This window comes from Heliangelus exortis, chromosome 2, assembly GCF_036169615.1.
Source record: "Heliangelus exortis chromosome 2, bHelExo1.hap1, whole genome shotgun sequence".
NCBI classification, from domain to species: domain Eukaryota; kingdom Metazoa; phylum Chordata; class Aves; order Apodiformes; family Trochilidae; genus Heliangelus; species Heliangelus exortis.
Genome location: NC_092423.1, coordinates 40,108,487 through 40,130,061, shown reverse-complemented (window position 1 = coordinate 40,130,061; position 21,575 = coordinate 40,108,487). Strand labels below are relative to the sequence as shown.

General features: G+C 38.8%; 1 protein-coding gene across 7 annotated transcripts in view; it reads right to left on the bottom strand.

Annotated features, from left to right (window-relative positions):
* Positions 1-8,244: 8,244 nt before the first annotated feature.
* The window catches only part of OSBPL3 (oxysterol binding protein like 3), an 84,832-nt gene continuing 71,501 nt past the window's right edge, over positions 8,245-21,575 (bottom strand). For all 7 annotated transcript variants that reach the window (XM_071735679.1, XM_071735680.1, XM_071735683.1 and 4 more), the window contains 6 exons: positions 19,458-19,536; positions 18,349-18,493; positions 16,870-17,014; positions 16,030-16,156; positions 15,259-15,381; positions 8,245-13,781 (listed from right to left, as the gene is read on the bottom strand). In XM_071735679.1, coding sequence (XP_071591780.1) covers positions 13,685-13,781; positions 15,259-15,381; positions 16,030-16,156; positions 16,870-17,014; positions 18,349-18,493; positions 19,458-19,536 — 716 coding nt within the window. In that variant the 3' untranslated portion in view covers positions 8,245-13,684. The remainder of the gene's footprint in view (positions 13,782-15,258; positions 15,382-16,029; positions 16,157-16,869; positions 17,015-18,348; positions 18,494-19,457; positions 19,537-21,575) is intronic.

Genomic DNA, 21,575 nt, shown 5'->3' with positions numbered 1-21,575 from the left:
TCAGTCTGCATTGGGATCTGTCTGACACACACTCCATCTCCTGAGCTGAAGCACGAAGTGCATCACTTCTGGACTAAAAGATCCTTCAGCTTTGGGGACAGGACAAGATGTGGCCACCTCATTTAAATAAATGAGGCAATCGATATGAAAAATTCACAGCCACGATTTAAAAAATAAGGAATGCACATAATAAGTGGTTAACAACACAGTTTCACAGGAAAGAAAAGAACCCAACACAGTAGTTGTATGCTCTTTTAACATCTCTGTGTGAAATTCCTCAGGCATGATACCAAAGAAATCATTGAGCAGGCCACCACGAGGTGTCAGCATTGCCGAATGGTTATTCTTGCCAGGTACAGGAAAGGTCTTTGCATCCGGTAAGCGTTTGGCATTAGAATTTGAGTGCCGTGTGTGTGATGGCATAATCTGGCTCTGTTTCTTCCAACCATTGCCCTTAGGATCTGCGTCTAATTCCCCTTTGGCAAAAAATGAATGAACAAAAGAATGAACTTCTTTTCCCCCTATTTATTTTTGTAAGAATAAAAGATGTGACCAGGTTTGGTTTTTTCCTTTCCCTTTTTCCTTTCCTTTCTCTTTTTCCTTTCCTTTCCTTTCCTTTCCTTTCCTTTCCTTTCCTTTCCTTTCCTTTCCTTTCCTTTCCTTTCCTTTCCTTTCCTTTCCCTTTTTCCTTTCCTTTCCTTTCTTTTCCTTTCCTTTCTTTTCCTTTCCTTTCCTTTCCTTTCCTTTCCTTTCCTTTCCTTTCCTTTCCTTTCCTTTCCTTTCCTTTCCTTTCCTTTCCTTTCCTTTCCTTTCCTTTCCTTTCCTTTCCTTTCCTTTCCTTTCCTTTCCTTTCCTTTCCTTTCCTTTCCTTTCCTTTCCTTTCCTTTCCTTTCCTTTCTTCTCCTTTCCTTTCCTTTTTCCTTTCCTTTTTCCTTTCCTTTTTCCTTTCCTTTTTCCTTTGCTTTCTTTCAAATCAGCTTACCAGCCTTATTTGTGTTTCACACTAAAATTCACCTCCTGCTTTGGTGGGATGCTGTGTAGTTTTCGCCTGTACCAAGAGTTCACTTCTGGATCCTCTAATCCCTTGGAAGAACAAATGGGAAGTGCCACGCTGAGATGCAAGAGGAGGCAGATGTGTTCAGTACAACCCCGTGCAGCCTGTTTGCTGTAATTCAGTCAGATCTTGGTGTCTCAGGTACTGATGTTGGCATGGGGGGAAATGGTGCTGTACCCACCTTTCTGTAGCACACAGGTTGTGGCACTGTAAATCCCTGTAAGTCCCCATGGGGACTGTGTTTTAGGGTGGCTGTAACTTTCTAAAGATCTGCCTATGAAAACCTTGTGATTATTTTGCCATGATTTTAAGAAAAATGTTAGAAAGGGTTGGCTAGGGTCATGTCTAATAGATTGTGGTTACCTAAAGAGTCACCCAGTGATGTCTTTATCAATAATATGGAGGGCAGTTTGCATGAAGCTGTATGAACTAAGTGCTTCTAACTTTAAATTGTAGGTTAGATGGCAGCCACAGAACTTTATTGCTTTTACAGTAATGATAAATGAAGACTTAGGAGTAGGTAACATTTCTTGCATGTCTCAAAAAATCTTTTTCCATAATAGTTTATTACAAACCATCTGGTCTCATTAATGTTTTATGAAAACCCATCTGGCTGCTATATTGTTCAAGCTACTCAGTAGTAGGACTTCCTCAGAAATTAGCAAAAAGAGTGGCTATCAAACTATTGTAGGAGCCCTAAACATTTATGTTAGTCCTATATAAAGTTATTTTAAAAGCATATTATTCCACACTAAACTATAGAAGTCTAGAAGAAGTATCAATAATAAAGTTTGAAATGAAGCTTATTTCCTATGCTTGATAATTTTGGAACAGGAACCTACAAAATCAAATGATGAACTGTATTAAAATAACAAAGATTAGGATTTTTTTTTTTTTTTTCAATAAAACACTAAACAGAGGATACCTGTCACCGAGCCTCCAAAAACGAGGTCCTTCACCTTTGTATCTCTGCCCACACACACTTTTCAGAATGTAAACATTCTGGCAGGTTTCTTCCAAAATACAACTGGGCAGCACATGGCAGCACTATTCAAAGCAGTTATATGGTGCCAGGTACTATGGGCAGCTAGGTACATGATTACAAATGTAAATGATTACAAAACATGCATTGATTTAATAAATCATTCTTCCGCTCATAATTGCTCTACTGATGCATTTTGGGATCAGTTAAAAAAGTGATCCTAAAATTAGTGCAGTTCATATTGATTTTGTTATCTATAAGACAACCTTAAAGTTACAGCGGGTGGAGGAACTAAGGGAAGCACATCTAAAGCATACATAGAAAGCTTAGCACAGAAACTGGAGAAAGGAGCTAAGGGGAAGAAGCTGTGACTCAGGAAAGCTCCTTTTCTTCTGTTCCACAGCTGTGTTGTGGTTCACACAGCTCCTCCTGCATCCTCTGAATGGATGTGTATGCACAAGTGCCCTGAAAAACCCTCACTGTCCAACTGTGGGAGCAACTGCTTTGGGCAGAACTTTCTGAAGGATGCAGAGTGTGGAACTGCAGTTCCTCACGGGACAGCCAGCGGATGGTGTTTGTTTTACACTGACACAGAACCGGAGCACAGCTGTAGCCAAGCCTTGCAACACGTTCAGAAGCTACAATCAATATTTCATTGAATAACACCAGACACCTGTTTTCATCTACTAAAACATTTGTAGCAATAGCTTTATTATGATTTAAAACAAATGTTGATTCTCCCTTTTTGTTTGTTTGTTTGGTGGGGTTTTTTTTTTGTGTGTGTGCCTCCTTTTTTCTACCTCCCAATTATTTTACAACTCCTTAACCCCCATTCTCATTACCTATTACATGTCAACTCAATCTCCCAGAACAAAACAAGTGAAATTGCTGTTCCAGGGCAATCTGAAAAGAGTTTCTCCAGGAGATCAAAGTAAATGCATTTCTAAGTATCCTCAAAGATAGAAATGCAGATTCTTGTTTAGACATCTTTGAAGCAGCCCATGGCCCACACAAGTAGCAGGAGACTACAAATGGTAAAGAAGCCATTGGCTCCAGAGGGTCCTGAGAAGCTGTGAGGCCACAGGGCCACTACAGGGGAAGTGAGGGCTCCTGGGGATCCCCCCGATCCCTGCAGCACAGCACCTTCTGCTGTGGAAACACACAGGGTAGACAAAAGGAAGAAAACTCATCCCATTTTGCACAGGGCTGATAATTCCTGCCAGCTGGGTACCAAGACTAAGGTTTCCTTTTAAAGCCATTGTATTTTACATTTTTATTTTATAGTTTCAGCATGCTTAGGGTGTGCATTTCGACATCTGCCCAGGTGGACAAGAAGGCCAATGGCATCCTGGCCTGTATCAGGAACAGCGTGGCCAGCAGGTCCAGGGAAGTGATTCTGCCCCTGTACTCAGCCCTGGTGAGGCCACACCTTGAGTACTGTGTCCAGTTCTGGGCCCCTCAGTTCAGGAAGGATATCGAGCAGGTCCAAAGGAGGGCAACCAGGCTGGTGAAGGGACTTGAGCACAGATCCTATGAGGAGAGGCTGAGGGAGCTGGGGCTGCTCAGCCTGGAGAAGAGGACGCTCAGGGGAGGCCTCATCACTCTCTACAGCTCCCTGAAAGGAGGGGGTAGCCAGGTGGGGGTTGGTCTCTTTTCCCAGGCAACTCTCAGCAAGACAAGAGGGCACGGTCTCAAGTTGTGCCGGGGGAGGTTTAGGTTGGACTTTGGAAAGAATTTCTTTACCGAGAGGGTGATCAGGCAGTGGAATGGGCTGCCCCGGGAAGTGGTGGATTCTCCGTCCCTGGAGATATTTAAAAAGAAACTGGATGTGGCACTCAGTGCCATGGTCTGGTAACTGCAGCGGTAGTGGATCAAGGGTTGGACTTGATGATCTCTGAGGTCCCTTCCAACCCAGCCAATTCTATGATTCTGGGATCTTGCAGACACTGAGGGAAGAACACATCTGGGTTTTCTCCACTAGAGGGAAGCAGGGGGAAAGAATAATTCTTTTGGAAACCGGGAGCAGGGGTTGGCAAGCAGCTGTGAACTGCGGTCAGCTGAAGTAGGAGAGTTCTTTTTGTATTATGCAACAGTGTTGCCCAAAAAGACAGCGAGGTACCCTAAACAGGGGTGCTGAGGGTCAAACCAGATCGGGAGGTGTACAAGGCTGCAGCTGTCCTGAACAGAGGGGGAATCAGCACACAGAAGCAGTGCCCTGCAGATTTATACAGCTGATGGCTAGGGCTAGAGCCACACAAATAACAACACTTTGTTATTTTGCAGTTACAGATCAAGATATTCACTATGCTAGAAAAACAAAACAAACCCAAAAAAACCAAAAGAAACACACATCTGAAACCAAGTGCTAGCCTGTTCTCTGACAAAAAAATGTATTTTATTTCTCTATCACAGGACTGAAAGTGGTGTCCTTGCTGCTTGTACTGCTCTTGTTTGTTTGAATGACATTGATTTGAGTGAGTAAAGGGTGATGCAAGTAGCCTTGGGTGGATGGTTTCCTTATTGCCAGTACTGCCCTCTTTGCCACAGGGAGATGGTAATGAACTTCCTCCTACAGAAATGGTCGCAGTCAGCTTCAGCCAGGGTTGGTTTGTTTCACCTTGAGCCAAGGTTTATTTGGTTCTTTTGCAGTTATCATGCAGCCTCACAAATGCACCTCAATGCCAACACACCACAGTGTGAGCAATGCAGTTTTTACAAGAGAAGGAAGATGAGCTGTGTCCTGGAAGGAAGGGTTGGTATGAAACAAACCAGTGAGCAGCCACTACTAGGAACTGCAGTCAGTCTTTTGCTGGGGCCTTGTGACTCCACTGCAGTACTGAGAATCTTATTTCAACAATATACACTCTTTCCTCTCATTCCTTTCACCTGTCGTTTAAAACAACTTCTGTTGGTATCAAGAGCAAAAAGCATTCACATGAGCATTAACTTGAGGAAGCTTTGAAGATAGATTGCTGGAACCCCCAGCAGAGGAAGAATGTGGAGCTCAGGGACTGAGTCCAGAGAAGGGCCATGAAGATGATCAGTGCTGCAGTGCCTCTCCTGTGAGGACAGGCTGAGAAATCTGGGGTTGTTCAGCTTGGAGAAGAGAAAGCTCCAAGACCTTGTAGACAGGAAAGCTGGGGAGGGACTTTGTACAAATCGATAGGACAAAGGGTGATGGTTTTAAACTGGAAGAGGATAGATTTAGGTTAGACATAAAGAAGAAATTCTTTAGTGTGAGGGTGGTGAGACACTGGAACAAGTTGCCCAGGGAAGTTGTGGATGCCTCATCCCTGAAATGCTCAAGGCCAGGCTGGATGGGGCTTGGAGGAACCTGGTCTAGTGGAAGGTGTCCCTGCCCATGCAGGTGGTTGGAAGCAGGTGATCTTTAAGGTCCCTTCCAACCCAAACCATTCTTTGATTGTAGGATTTTATGACAGATAAAATACAGCAGAACTGCTACTAAGGCCTTTCTTGCAACATGGCACATCCAGTTCTCTTTTCCCATTTCTGATATGGATAAAAGGAGAGAATATAATATCCTTGAGTTCTCTGCTCTCCATTGTCTCTGGTTGAAATTTTTCTCCATGTCCAAAATGAGGAGAGGGAACATATTAAGGACAGGGTTTCCTCAACATTCTTTGGTACCTAGAGAACTGAAATAGAAAAAGCCAAGCTCGCCCTAACTGACCTACTTGTAGTGTGCTCTTTCTCAGGCAAAGTCCTCAGTAAAAATTTTTCCTATGAAATGCTTTAAGATTTCAGTGCACTATTTTCAAACTTCATAAGAAAATTGATTTTCCATCAAAAACCTCTATATAGCTATTATATACCTCCAGTTACTGTCACAAGATTTATTTCATTGACTGAAGTGCAAGTAACAAACAAGGAATACAAGTAGGATGATCTCTTGACTTCATCTTCAATCTATCAATGGCTGAACTGATAACAGACCCAAGAGTAAATAAAACAGTAAATCTCTTTCATCTATTAGGTTCTCACCCACTGATAAATCTACATAATCTTCCTTGCTCTCAGCAGCAATCTAGGCATTGCAGACACATCCTCATAAAATCTATGAAGGGAAGGATTTTTGAAGGCAGGTACTGTAGAAAATCAAATTAGATTTACTGCACCCTCTATCATGGCTTTTTAAAAAATGTTTTTTAAACACAAGACATTTGTAATTTAGGAAAGCAAATTTTTATTAAAGGAATTTTAATAAAATCAATTATCTTATGAAAAAAATCAAATTCTAACAGCTGCTCTTGGTAAAATAGCAAGTGGAATATTAGCTCAATAAATCCTCAGAGAAATATAGCCTAGCACATTAGAGAAGGTCAATACTTCCTCAAGTCTGTGAAATTACAGAAACAGACATCAGCTGATACTCATACACAACATTTTGCCTGCTAGGAATTTAGTGTTGGTTCCAAGAGTCTGTGAAAACTTACTTCAGTGAACCCACAGAGTCAAATTCTTTGTTAACTTAAGCCTCAGTTATACTCAGTTCAGGAAAGCAATGTTGATTTACCTCAAATGAGGGTTTGCACATAGCAGTTTCAAATATTCCCCTTGGTACAGAGCAAGCAAAGATACAAATTCATAAATATACAGCAGAATTTGGTATCTGGCCAGCTTCTAGCCTAATTTAAAAACTCAGAGTAACACCACAAATTCTTTTGCATCCATTGCACTGGAGGGGGTCTAAATTAAAAGCTGAGCATGGAGAGCAATGCTTGCAAGATGATAGAAATGTAACAGGGGTATTAAATTTTTTTTTTTTTAAAAAGGAAAAATAATCTAAGATGTGTCAGTTACTACACAGAGGAAGCTTTCCTCAGCTGTCAGTGTTTTTCCTCACACTGTGGAGGTTTGAATCATTTTGCAGTAAGCAAATTGATTTTAAAATAGAGATTACTGTAAATGAACAGACAACTGAGCTTCAGCACAAACTGGATGCAAGGTCTATAGGAGCCAACTTTACCTCACACTTCTGGAAGGCGGAACAGCCTGGTTTGTTCAGGTTCTAATGACATGTGGGTAACTTGGCACGATATTATCTCCAGAGGCAATCATAAGGAATTCACCCCAAGTCCATTTCTCTGCAAGAGAAGTTCCTGCTGCCCAAGGTGGTTCATGCTCAGGGCACCAATAATGAGGACATCTTCCCATCTTCCTCTCCCATCCATAATTATGAGAAACTATTACTGCTTCTGTAAATTGCTATTTGCCCAGGCAACTTGAACTAAATGCTAGTTATTCAGGCACCAATTAAAGCATATTAGATCTTGAGGAAATTAATCAGCACTGACATGATCACCAAGCTACAAAGTTCTTAATCCAATACAGAACCGAAATGGATGGATTTCAAAAAACAGGAGCTGATTCTTCCCACTAGAAAAGATGTTTTGCCTCTATCCTTATTCAGCTAAGTAAAGCTGAGGATATTTTGTATGGTTATGGATTTATTGATCCAATTTTCCCAGCTCTTACTGGAACCTTGATGCTCCATTTCATCTTTGCACACACAGAGCCTGAGAAGAGCTGCAGAGCTGCAGCCAGGACTTACAAGTTGGCCAGAAATTACACTCACTATACTCCCACATTTTTTCAAGATCCTAATCTACCCAATATTGCATCTTACACACATATGGTGAGACAGTGAAACACAGTGAGATCTGACTGGCAGACCTGTCCTGCCTCACCATGTCTAGGGGAACAAACATCACACTGATCCCCTATTTCCTTCCAGCTATTCATTTTATCAAGTAAATAATGCATTTTCTTGGGCTTATATGTTGTTTGATGGAGAACATGTGGTTTGCAGTTTCCACATTCATGCTAAGGCTTAGTATTCACGCTGCACATCTGTCTACTAAGAACTGCTTTTAACACTCAGCTTCCAGCTGTAAATTAATTCCATCAGCTTACAGCTTTCCCTGCTCAGTGCCTGGTGCAACAGCCACGTGACAGTGCTGTACAGTCCATGCTGGTAAATGGTAAACAACAACTGGAACATTGCACACTTACCAAACAGATTTTAAGAGTGATAAATAATGCTACTGGCAAATGGAAGTTCTTTCGTACTTGCCTTTTTGCCAAAAAGCACAGATCACTACAGCAGATCACTAGGTTTTATCTCAGCTGTCACCAGCAACCTTTCAAGAAAGATGCTTACAATTCCTGGGATAGTCAGGGTGCTCTATGACCTTTTGCAAGTATGATTTATTAACATCCAACTAAATTGGTTACAGAGACAAAAACAATAAATCCAATTGTGCATCAAGGTGCTCCAACATCATTACAAATTTCTGGAGTAAGTGAAGCAGAAAACAGGAATAATCCCGACTACAGAAGTTCTCAAAAATCTGGCAGTCAGTTATAATTCTAACACGTAAGATACCATTCTTCATTCTGAAATCCCAAATGCTCTATCAAAACAGACAGAAAATATAGCATTTAGCAGCTTTCATATGTAATACCTCATCCATGTGGTATGTTTTTCCAGTACTGGAACTACTGTTAGCATAAATGCCCGATTCTCAGGGATACCAACTACCTCAAAGGTGTGGTCCACCTCTTGTGGACCAACCTCCCAAACATTCTTATAAGCTTTAATACAGTTTTGTTTTATACAACAAAAATACCAAATCCACAATTTATATAAAAAAGGAACTGCTTAAAATAATTGTTTAGCACATGGCCACTATTTACGTGGAAAATTTCTCTTATTGCTTTCAAAAGCTTCAGCAAGAATAAGAACTGAGCAGTACAATAATACATTTGGTGATAAGCATTTACTAAGTTTCAACAGATAGATCAGATAACATGTGCAGTATCTTATGAACCCACACCTGCTGGAGTAAGAGGCACCCACCAGCAGCTAGAAAACAGAAAAGCTGAGTTAGTGAATACCATGAGTTTTATTTATAATAGGCATAATCCATGAATGAACACACACTCAACCAAAACAAAACACCCCCCACATACACACACAAAAAAAACCCCAAGCCAAAAAACCAACCAAAAACCAAACACTTTCATTTTAACCTCACTCCTTTGAATAGCACCATCTGACTGTAGCCCTTGCAAGATGGATTCAGTTCTGTGGAGAAGTAGGATTTCACCCTTCTCTCTATTCTGTATGTACTGTGCATCAGGTTTTGCACTTTTCAGTTTGCCCCTTCTGTTTAAGTTGTACACAGACACACCAAGCTGTACTGAAAAAAGATATGCTGAAAAAGTCTTGCTCTGAAAAGTCATCTGAAGAGACAACAGAAGAGATTTACACAAAAGTAGATGGAAAGACATGAATTAGGAGTGTGCTGAGCAGATGTAGCTGCACATCTCTATAGCATGTCACCCTTACCAGGCTGTGGTCTGACTCCAGAATGCAAGTGAGAAGAAAGTCTCATTCACAATTAAGAAAAGATGCAGGAGTAGGCCACAATGGGAAAGTTTTTAACCACAGCTTTTAGGCAATATTTCTCATTTAAAAACTTGTTAGGATGGACTGTTTTCCTATTTTTTGGATTATTTTTTTTAATAAGGAGAAAATGGGACACCGAATAAGGTCTTTTAGATATGAGGGAGCACAGAAAAAACCTAAAAAAGGGCTGGGTAACAGCTGAGGAAAAGTGGGGCCATGGAAAGAGGCAAGGATTTTTGTGCAGTCCAAAAGGATCCAAAAACTGCCCTTGGTTGGATGTTTCAGCCCCATAAATTCATGTTCCTTTTGTACTGTGATCTGGCTTCAGTACTAAACTGCCAGTTAATAAGATGACTGTGCTTGCAACCACCACCTCCTTCAGGGGCCAGGCTTTAAGAGAAACCAGCAATCCTACTTCAGTTCCTTCAAAATCTTGGTGGTGGTGGAACTGATCTCTAGGATGCTTCCTTCTCAAAATTGTGGCTGGTTTTGCTCTTCCTTCCATAAATCTAGTTTTCCAAGCCTTGTATAAAGAACCTGAGTACTCCACTGGATCTGTATGTCAAGCAGCAAGTAAAGGTAGATCACTGTTGACAAGCTAATACATAAAATGTATCTCAGAGAACAGAGATTTAGAAAGGAATGCAACGAGTAAGGGTCTAAAGGGCACCTTATGCTGTCAAGGGTAGTCTCCTAAATAAATTATGCTGCTGTTTCTTAATTCCAAGCTTACTATAAACCAAAAGTCAGAAACTAAGTGTCAAGTCTGCAAAACTGGAACTAGTTTGTGAACACTATTTCCTTGGATTTTTTCTTCCTTCTTTGCTGTGTACTTTGAAAACTGAGTCAATGTTCTAAAACCCAAAGGCCTGAGCTGCTCCATCATCTTGATGTAAATTCACAGTGAGTTCTCTGCTTTGTGAGTGGGTGTACAATGATAAGCAGCACCAGATGAGTGCTTCTCTAACTGACCTTCAAAATCATATTAAGTAACATTTATAAAGTTATCAAATAAGGGCTCTTTAACAGCAGGCAACAGTCATTAGAAATTTTAAAATTGATCCATTGACCTAAACAGCTTGAGGGTCACTGCTTTGTGTAAAAGGCAGCAAAATAATCCTTTTATGCTTCAGGGTATAAATGGGGGGGGAAAAGGTCTCTCAGTGTCAGTTATTAATAACAAGAGCTATCTTAGTCATGTTGCAGAAAGCTGATGTAAACTTTGCAGCCATTTTGCATGCTGAAGACTGGGGGAAGAAAATGAACAAAATTTTACCTCTTACCAAGAATAACTGTGTAGGGTATAGAAGTTTTGTGAATGGTTAATATAATTTTATGCAGAAATAAACAGAAGCAACATTGAGACAATCTTCTTCCATTTCTTAATATACAGCTGTGAGAAGTTTAACAACTAAACCCAGGTATTTCATACAAAAGTAAGCAGGGACAACTCTACTGCAGTTGGAAACATGAGGTCAGAAGATCACTCACAACTGGTTACACCGGGTTTGCAGATGTCTATCTGAGATGTACAAAAGGAGCTGTTACTTGTGCAATGATTTTGCTTCATGTATTTTAGAAATGTCCTGGATTATCACCGGGGATTATTTTTCTTGAGATAGTAGTAAAACTCTGAAGCTTAGCTTCTAGATACAGGAATTTTGTTGAAGAAAATATTATATAAGGCACTACTCAGCCCAATATTTCTGGTCATTAATCAAATATATTTTAGATACTTTAGATTGTACGATAAAGAATGCCAGTCTGATATCTCAAAAATCATGACTCAGACACCCAATATGAGATTAGTTTCATGTAACACCTGCTGATTTTAATGCATTACAATGCTCTAACTTTGCCTTTTGGGCTCTAGTCCTTTCATTCCAGGTGCTATCTACTATTAGGTCATTTAATAAAGTCTGGGGAAATCCCCTCCATACACAGAAAATACAAACCCATCAGTCAGATCAGACCGTAGTCACAGTAGCTGACAAATACGATGATGAGCAAGTTTAATGCATCCTCCACAAGTTTTGCTCCTTTTTTTGATAGCTTTTTTTAAAATTTCCCCTATCCTCTTTTGTTGTAAAATATATATTATTTTTAGTACAAATGGCCATTACCAACAGCAAGATAATTACAACAATAATAATAGCAACTCATTTCTGTGCCAAGTTCTGGCAGTTCATACAAGAGTAAAGCACAGGAAGGGAACAAGTCATGAAGAGATCCTCACTTTCCTTGAGAAGCCAAATAACTCCCAAAGGTTAGGATTTCCTTTGTAATCAAAGCCTACATTTTGCCTTCATAGTGACACAAATGCTGCCTTGTTGCAAGCTGCTGGCATTGTAGTCAAGACTTGGAGAGACATATTAAATAGAAAGAATTATGCTAACTTCTTTGGTAATAGATTAAAGAAATTGTAGTGAGGCAGAATTCATGGGCAAAGTGAAAAATGGTGAGAAAGCACTCATCTGCCTCTAAGACAATGGGGCTTCAAGGTATCAGAAAGCAAAATTCAAATATATGTCTAACATTGAAGATTTGGTTTAAAATGAAAGTACTGATCATACATGGATCCATTTTTTAGTTTGTTTTTGTTTTAAGAACAACACAGCAGACAGTAAAGTGCAGGATTTTCTATGCTGTTACTTCCCCCTAGGAGTCTTCCTTATCCATGCCCTGTCCAATCTTTCCAGTCATAAGCCAGTTAAACATGCCAACAACTTTTGGGTTTATTTTCTCTCACTAGAGTGGCATGTAAGACAAAAAAAGAGGTGGTGGCAGTGGTGACAGGGTATAGATCTAAACTTGAAAACTGCCTTGTTCCCAGGGAGTCAGACACATAGAACAGACCTGAAGAATTACAGCTCAGGCTTGAATTGCAGGTAGGTAGAAAATGCAAATTATTCTGTTAATTACAGTGGCTTTGTGACTTGATGGGAAAAAAACCAAACCAGCAAAAATACTGCCCATTGCTATCATCTTCATTCAAAAGTGCAACTTCTGCTACATTTGTTTCCTGCTATATTTCTGACCTATAGTTCAATATATTCACAAATCTAGCCATACTTATAAAATTACAGGAAAGAGATGCAATTGATTTAGTGCAAGACACTTGAACATTTATCTGAACATAACAAACAAACAGAGGAAGATCAAAGACTCCATACATGTCTCCATAAGGCAGATGGTAATTTTTAAATATAAGATCTTAAATATACTATTTCTTAAGAGGTAGAAAATATCAAAATACTAAGAAAAAAATTCTAGCTTGAAACAATCAGCTTGCTTACTTTTAAAAAGTCTTACTGTTGCAATTTTTAGGTTAATAAAAACAAAGAAAGATATGGAAGCACAGGATTTCGTGCTCTGTATAGATTTTGCTTACTGGAAAAAGAGCTTTTTCATCTAGTCAGTGCTCAAGCAGTATATACAAAGGATCTCCTCCTCTTGCCCTGTTGTGGTGATAAATCTGAAGATTCCCAGTGGAAACTTTTGGCGATTCCTGAACTTCTAGCACTACATTTAGCCAGGTACAGTTTATGTATGAGGCAGCAGAACCACTGACATGAGCTCAGAACTACCTCTTCCATAACGCTGATAAAAAAAAGAAAAAAAAAAAAAAAGCTTATTTAAATCTCTTCAACAGGCAGCAAAAGATCAAACTCAGATCCCAGCACTGGCTGATAATCTGTTTTAGCAATTTATACCAGCTCAGAGATAGCTGAACTACTCACTGAACTGTGGAAGCCTACTGAGTTCCTAAGGCTTGCACTCTCATTGCTCAGCACTTCCAGGAGATGCTGATGCTACTGTCTCCAATGCAATGCAGTAAGGCATAAGTTAACTCAGAACTGACATCGTTACACATTGGAAAAGGAGTGCAAAAGCTCCTCTTTTTCCTCTCACTGGTAACATTCAGAACTATTTATTAAATATTTTTATAAAAAGAAGGGTATTTATACATTCAAACAATCACTGCAATAGTCAGAGAGAAGGAAACAAATGATCAGATTCTAAATTAAGTACAATTCTGGAGATATGCACACTTGCACATGTACACATGCCACACACATATATTATATATGTGTGTGTACATATATATATATATAGGTGTGTATATATATATATAGATAGATAGATTTTATATATTATTCTTCTTTTAATTCAGATCTGAGAATACAGCATACAGTATCTTCACTTAGCTCCTTTTTCACCAGAGTACAGGATTGTCCAGTTTGGAAAAACCAGGGTCTTTTCTAAGGTCCATGTAGGTTCCATTGCTCACCCAGGAGTCATCATCAGATTTCCTGTCAAAGATTAACCAAATACCCAAAATGTTAAGCTTATATATTTTTATATATTAAGCTATATATGTTGTTTAATGCAATTCAGCACTATGCAGATACCCAATCCAACCCATGAACCACGTGCAGTGCAGCACAGCCTCCAAACACAGCAATACAGCTTGGAGAGCTGAACTGTTAGGTCTGCACTGGGCATCTCAGTAGCGTGGTGTTCAGCTGAGATAAATACACTTATTTGACTGTCACATGCCAGTGCTTAGCACTTAAAGCTACAGCCCAGGTTTTTTTTTTGGTCTCAAAGGTAGCTTTGAGTGGAAAGTAGAAACTTTCCTTTTTACCTCTCCAAAGATGGCTCACCATGGTTATTACATAAAGAGAGTCTATAGCTCTTAGGCAAGACATTAAGTACCATTCCCTGGTGGAATCAGTCTACCTTTAATCTAATGTACAACATTTCTAGCACAACAGCAAATTATTCTTTTAAGTAAATCAAGGCTTGCGATTTCTTGAAGAGAGAAATCACTATCTGAAAATTCAAATATATAATTCGTATCTATTTTAAGACTGGGTAACTTTTTTGCTATATATAGTAATTAATTCTGTTACTTAAATCTATAGCACAAATCTCAGTTTTCAAATCCTCATTGTTAGGATTCATATCCTCATCCTTATTCATAATCCTCATTGTGAATATACAATGAGGAAGTATTAGATTTTGCCTCTATCCTGCTGGAAGCAACATCTGCTTCTCTTTAGTAGATGGAATTGACATGGGATGAGTTTGCTGACAAGCATACCAGATATGTCACACCCTAATCTATTTCCTCTATGCACTTATTTTAAATGTTTCTGTGTTCCTCAGAAGGCCTCTATCAGGAAAAAAATTAGGATCCCAGATCTGATAGCTGTAATATGTAGGCCCAAACAACATTCACCTTGTCTCAAACTCTTTCACTGGAGGAGAACAGAGAAGATGTAGGCCATGTCTTCACTAGAATAATTTGTGTCTTTCAATGGCTAAAGTCTTCTGTTAATTGATTTACAACATGGAGAATTAAAGTGCCCTCTGAATAATAATAATTTCCCCATGAAACAGAGGAAACAGTCCTGGAAATTGAAGGCTCTAACTTTGCACACTTCTGAATTTAGAAGTTCAGTAAGCTAATAATCCTAACCCAATGTCTTCACCTTTCTTGAAAGAATCAAAGCTGCTACATTCACTCAGGCAAATTCAAATGTAGACTACTAAATATCATTTGCCATCAAGGCAAAAAGACCTAGAATTAAACTCAGGGATGCACTAATGAAAAAGCAATATATAACTCTGAGTTTTAACTAAGTCTGGAGTGTTATGCATTGCAAAGTATAAAAATCAAGAATAAAGAAGAAACCTGGGAAAAATGAGCCTGCTTTCTGGCAGTTTAGAAACAGATCTTCATTAAGAATTGCAATTAAGTATATCCTGATTACTAAATAGTACCTGAAAAATCTAGGCTGATGCTCTAGATTGTTTTCTTCCAGCACCTTTCGTCGTTCTCTCTGTAGCTGCTCAATCCTCTGCTTTTGCATTTCAGCTCCTTCAATATTCCCTTCTTCTAGAAACCTACAGCACCAGCATTGATAAGAGATACACTTGATGCTCCAGTCCCCCATCTTTGCCAGGTCCTCAAGAGGTGCAGAATCTAATCTCTACAGTAAGCAGTTTGCAGCATTTGGAAGGTAAACAGCTACAATACAGCTACATCTGCAGACAACTGCACTATCAAAAAGCACTTAATAAAAAGTAATTCCTAAAACAAGTTCAGGGTCATCATTATATTACATTCTTGCACTTGGAATTTCTACTGTTGCTAACTCTCACCACAGAAGGAAATTTTAAGTGTCTCAGGTGTTGGCATTCAAACACAGTATATGTTCAACATCCAGAACCTCAAGTACTGAAGTTTTAAAATCTTTGGAAAGACAGTTATCTAGAAGCATGCAAGAGCCAATTCTAGGAAACACTGGTCCACAATTGGAGTTGAATTAGATGATCTGTAGAGGTCCCTTCCAGCCCAAATTATTCTATAATTCTATGATAATGACTAGACAAGCTTTTGGTGAGTGATTAAAACATCTGTTTTATATGCACATTAATGTAGGAATAAAACCACACTGCAGGCATGTGCAAAAATAGTCTGAGCTTAGGGTAAAGTGAGCATAGAGACAATTAAGAACAACTTGAAGATATTTAAGAACTAAAACTTCTTACCTTTGATCTGGCCTAAACCGTGTATCAGTGGATGGGAGCAATGACCTAGTTTGCAAGTCCAGTTCATTTAACTCCAGTGCAAACTGGGTAAATCCGTACCACTGCTCATAACCTTTTGGCATTGGATCTACAGAAGAAAAGAGTACATTCAGAATTCCAGTTAAATACTATTACATTTAAAAGGAAATTTCCAGGCTCTCCTCAGTCATTTGTGATCATCTCCAAACCACAGTCTCACTTCTGGGAGAATAAGAGGTTTTTAAAAATGTGACAAAAGACAACACCCCCCTTGATAATTGCTCTGTAACAATATGGATTTCTCTTCTCTCAGCTGACTTGAAGCACAATTGTTATAGAGATGATGCCATTATCACAGTGTTTTTTCCAAAGTACAGTAGGCAAAACTCTACAGGTCTGGGAGAAGTTCAGATACGGCTGTCATTAGAGGATTCAGCTTTGTGAGCTATCCTCTACAGTTTAATACATGAAATACACAACACTTCTCTACACAAGAAATGAGGAGAGTTTTGCTCTTTTTTTCTTTTTTCTTTTTTTTCTTTTTTTTTTTTTTTTTACTTCATTTTTAGAGTCCTCAATAGCCATTTCATGCTCAAATATGAAAATGAGGGAAAAGGAGAAAAACGCAGAAAGCCATGGGATTAAGTTCTCCATATTACTGAAGTTAAGTGATGTATTCTCATCTAAATCTTAAATGCATGATAAAAATCTAGTATTCCACACAGAAATAATAAGAAGTTGAGGCCTAAAAAGAGGTGAAAATTACAAGCTTATTCTCAAGCAGATCTTAAATTCTGTAAATTAGACATTCTGATCACTAACTTGCTCTCCATACGCAGTTTGAAGATGAAGTTGTCCCACAGTATAAACTTTCATGCCACTTCCCAAAAAGTCGATGCACAACTTTCCCAGCTTTATCCATGACACTACCTTCAATCTCATGGGCACTTGGATTCCAATATTTTGCCTAGAATTAAAAGGACCAAGGGGGAAAAGGTGCGTAAGAGATCAAATGTGAGCAACCTTGGCATGTCAGTAGCACCATGCTGTAGAGTGGTTTTCTGGAATTAAAACTATTCATTTAGGTGTGCATTACAATGGCACATGGAAACAACTGCTGTTAGTACTATTAATTGTCTGATTAAATACTAGTGTTGAGAATAGTATTTAATTGTTTTTTTTCAGGCAGTACTAGGTGAGAAGCATAGGTGACCTTGAATTTTGCCCCATGACAGGTAACACTGACTCCTGACTTAGTTACCTAAATCTTCCCCAAATTCACACAAGAGGAAGACAAGGAACTGATACAGTAATCTTCACGTTAGACTATTTACATATCATGTGTAAGATTTTCAGGCTCTCAGTATTAAAAAACTGGACTCCAAATACCTACTGCAATTACGCAAATACATTACAGTACTTTCAAGTAAGTATTCAGAAAAAAAAAATCAACCTAATGCTTCTTACAAAGCACAAAGTATTCAGGAAAACAAATAAGAAAAGGAAACTTTCCTTCTGCTGCTGAGCATGCCATGCTGAATAGATAAGCTGTAGTACTTCACTTGTGTCTGTATGGTCTGTTTCAGTGTACAGAACAGCCTTTTCTCCAGCAATCAGACACAGAAAATGCAGATTGAGGTAAGTCGTCTTCGCATGCTTTGCTAAAGTTTCTCAGAAATTCTGGCATAATTTTAGGTTTTCATTGATTTTCCTTGACTAGGAAGAGGTCATCTATTGACAAAAACTAATTTTCATTTCAGTTACAAGGGTGTTTCCTGAGGAAGTAATATATTGATGTCTTGTACTGATGCAAAAGCTTTGAGTAACACCACAACCTCTTACTTAAACTCCTCCCAGTACCTGCAAAGGGCTAGAAAAGAGCATGGGGTGAAGCACCCCACAGAAGCACTGGTCCTAGAGGTGCTGAGTGAGTGCAACCACAGAATATGCCAATGGGTTAGCAGGAAGCACGTGCTGAACAACTCCTCAGCAGACACTTTGTGCCTACCTCTCTCATCAAACAAAGAGCAGGTTTTTCATCATACTTCTTGCTTTCCTTTCCTCAGTACTTTTCTGCATGTCCAGTGGAATCACCTGAGAAAACTGCTACTTCTCTCTTGTCTGGCTCTGCCTACTGAGTGGCACTTCCTTCAGAGTTCAAGTTTCTCAAAGAATCACAGGTAATTACAACAGAACTACAGGAAAATACAGCTTGTAAGCAGTTGCACTGAGCATCAGCAGAGAGCATCCACTCACTGCTGTGTCTGTTAGAAAAGGCACTGCCAACATTGCTGTGGTTACCTTTATGAAATTCAGTTTGCAGTGGCAAGTGTCATCATTAAGATTTTTGATGATGATCTCTCCATAGTGTTCAATCCATCTTTGCCCACTTAAGATATTATGGATGCAAGATGTCACCTTGTTCCATGCAAAATGGTCTTTATAACTGTAAGAAAAATACACATAAGAAAAACCTCATGCCATATTCAAACAAGTTCCTACAGTTTTTGAAAAAAAAAAAAAAAAATCCAAAAAACAAACTGCAGAGAACTTGATTAGAAAAGCCCCACAAACCAATTTTTTCTGGAATGCCTCATCTTCTTTTTCTACACCTTCCATAAACCTTGAGATATTTTTCTTTTTCCAGATTGCAGATTAAGTAATTTTGTAGACTCTCCTAGGAAAACAGATTTAATTGGAACACTACTCAACCGTTAGACTTCTGGTCCTGCAAACATGATGAATATAGGCCAAATTGTAAAGAATTTTATTGTTGACTATAATGGGCACTCTCACAACTCAGAGTAGGAATACTGCAAAGTTTCATTTAAAACATAATTTACCATACTCAGCACTTAACTAGAGTGACTGCATAATTCCTTGGATAATGAATAGCAGATTTGCCACTGGTTCTGTTCATCACTAACAATAATTATTTATGCAGTGATGATAGCTATCAGCCTCACCTACAGACCAAGATCTCATGGCATTAGGGTCTGTACAAATGTAGGTACAAAAGACAGGAAAGGCAACAAGACCTAAACCCACATTCAAGCAAAAGATCTCAGATTTCTCTACCATGCAAGTTTTTCCATGTGATTTTGAATTTTTCACTGAAGTATGAAAATACCAATTTTGCTTTTTCAAGATACACAAGAGTGATGTTTTTTTATTTTATTGTTTGTTTTTTATAACCTTCAAGAGAGTTAGTGTGTCTGTTTTATTCTTCTGGTTTTGCTTTGATGGGTTTTTTTATGCCCCTCTCCCTTCTTCCTCTCTTTCTTTTTTAACTAAATCCTAATCACCATAGGGCACCAAACAACTTGTTCTCATCTGGATAAATGTGGCTCCAGCATGTGCAAACATGTCTGTGCCCATGCATGAACAGCAATGTATGACTCTGCACTTACACTGGAAGAGTTACATGTGTTGTACCAACTGGAACAATTTCCATGGACTTTCCCCAGAATTTATTTTTCCATCTTATATCTGAAAAAAAAAAAGTCAGGTTTAGTCATAGGCATGGGTGAATCATCTATATCTGGGCTCTACTTTATTTTCAAGAAATGCAAGCCAACAAACTACAGTATAATAAAAGTTAAAGAATGCTGTGGACCTTATTGTTTTTTAAAATAGCAAAGTAAGAGAGGTTTAAAAGTCCTCTTTCAAAGACTTTTTCAAAAGAGAGGAATTTGTCTAAGCTATAGACAGTATACATTTCTCTGCAATTCAGTTGATAGTGAATGACTGCAGACATTTCCAAAACCAAAGCAGAATTTCAAATACAAAAATATAGCAACTAAGAACAGCCATAATGAAGAAACAATATTTCAAAGGTCAAAAAAATTGCAGAGGGATTCAGTACAAATTCCTCTGTAAATTTAACTGGTCTTTTAAAAATCTGGTCTGAATTATAGATAAAGATGTCCAAGTTTCACGTGATTTCTCCAATAAGATGAAAAACATCAGTGCATGTTTAGCCAAATCTTTTGAGCAAAACCACCTGAAAGAGAAAGAAACACAGATAGAGAAGCATGGCAGAAGGGTGGTAGAGTTAAAAATTGGGCTAGATGGTCAGTCAGTAACTTTCAGAGTAACCTAGCTCTATTAGACAGTAGGAACTCCACTCCCTGCCCAGTCTGAAAAGGAGGGAAAAAATAATCTCATGGTCTCAAAAGGATGCTAGTATTAAAACAAGGAAAATTAAACCATTGTCTCCTATGCAGTTTTAGGGGGAAGCTGTTATGCAGGCTGTGAGACATGCTCACACCACGTGGAAGTGACAGGACTGAGCCACACCAAGCTGCCTACCATTGCACAGGTAGGAGTGGGACATAAGGCAAAGCTATTATGGAAAAAAATTATAATTTTCTTATCACTTGAGAAGGACCTTTTGGGATTTTTTTTTTTTTTTTTTTTGGTATTTTGCAGCTTGATGTTGTGTCAGTATCTTCAGCGACAGCATTTCTGCTTTGATTCCTATACTGCACAACAAGACCAAAACTACCTTTAATCTGTTGATGTTGAACCATATTCTGTATTAGCTTTCCCTTCTCTGCAGTGGGACAGAAGAGAACGGGTAAGGGCATACCCTGCTGAGTTTAACAGTTAAAATGTATTATCAGGCTGTGTTGTGTTATATTCTATGTTCTCATAGGTGGCAAAGCTGTCACACAGAGATCAGTATGTGGAAAACATCTTGGGAACCACTGTGTGCAACTTGGTTATGCCAAAATTTTAGGACAGCAAAGAAAAGTCAAGGGTTATTTCAAAGCTATGCTCAGACTAATTCAGGCACAGATACTGTAATAGCTGGAATTTTGTGTTTCCACCGCTTAGGTATCCACGCTCCTTTGCAAAAGCAGAGTCAGCTTCATAAGTCAGGGAAAATGATTTCCAAAATAACTGTCCCTGTCAGAACCCAGTATTCTGGCTCACTAGAGATGATCAAGAGATTTTCTGATGTTGAAACAGATGAGCTAAAGTCAGTGTCTGGTGGGATGACAGCATTACTCTGGCAATGTTGCTGATGGCTGTCTCCTTTTCAACTGCAGAGATAATATGGGAAGTGACAAGATCTTTGCACACAGAAAGAACTAATTGACAAGCTACTTTTATTATTAATTTGATATTAATCTTTCTTCATAAGTTAATATAGCCCCATAACAAGAGGCCACAGTATTTACAAACTGCCTTTCCATTGGAAAAAAATCATTGTCTAGATCTCCCATAAGCTCAGTTTGGTTAAAAACCAAAAAAAACTCTGAGTCTCCTGTGCTCATCAAGACCAAATCTTAGACTCTCTCATAGATCAAATTCTCAGGTCTCATCTTAACATGAGAGCTGTGCTCTCCAAATGCAATATTTGCATGATAAAATTGTCAAGATCTGTTAAACAAATGAGCCTCATCAGTTTTTATTAAGACAGGCTGCTACCCACTCATATTTGTACAGTTGCCAGTCATTAAATACATTTTTGGTCATCTCTGCTTTTCGGCTAAGAACAAAAGTAGTCTTGTCCTTGTATT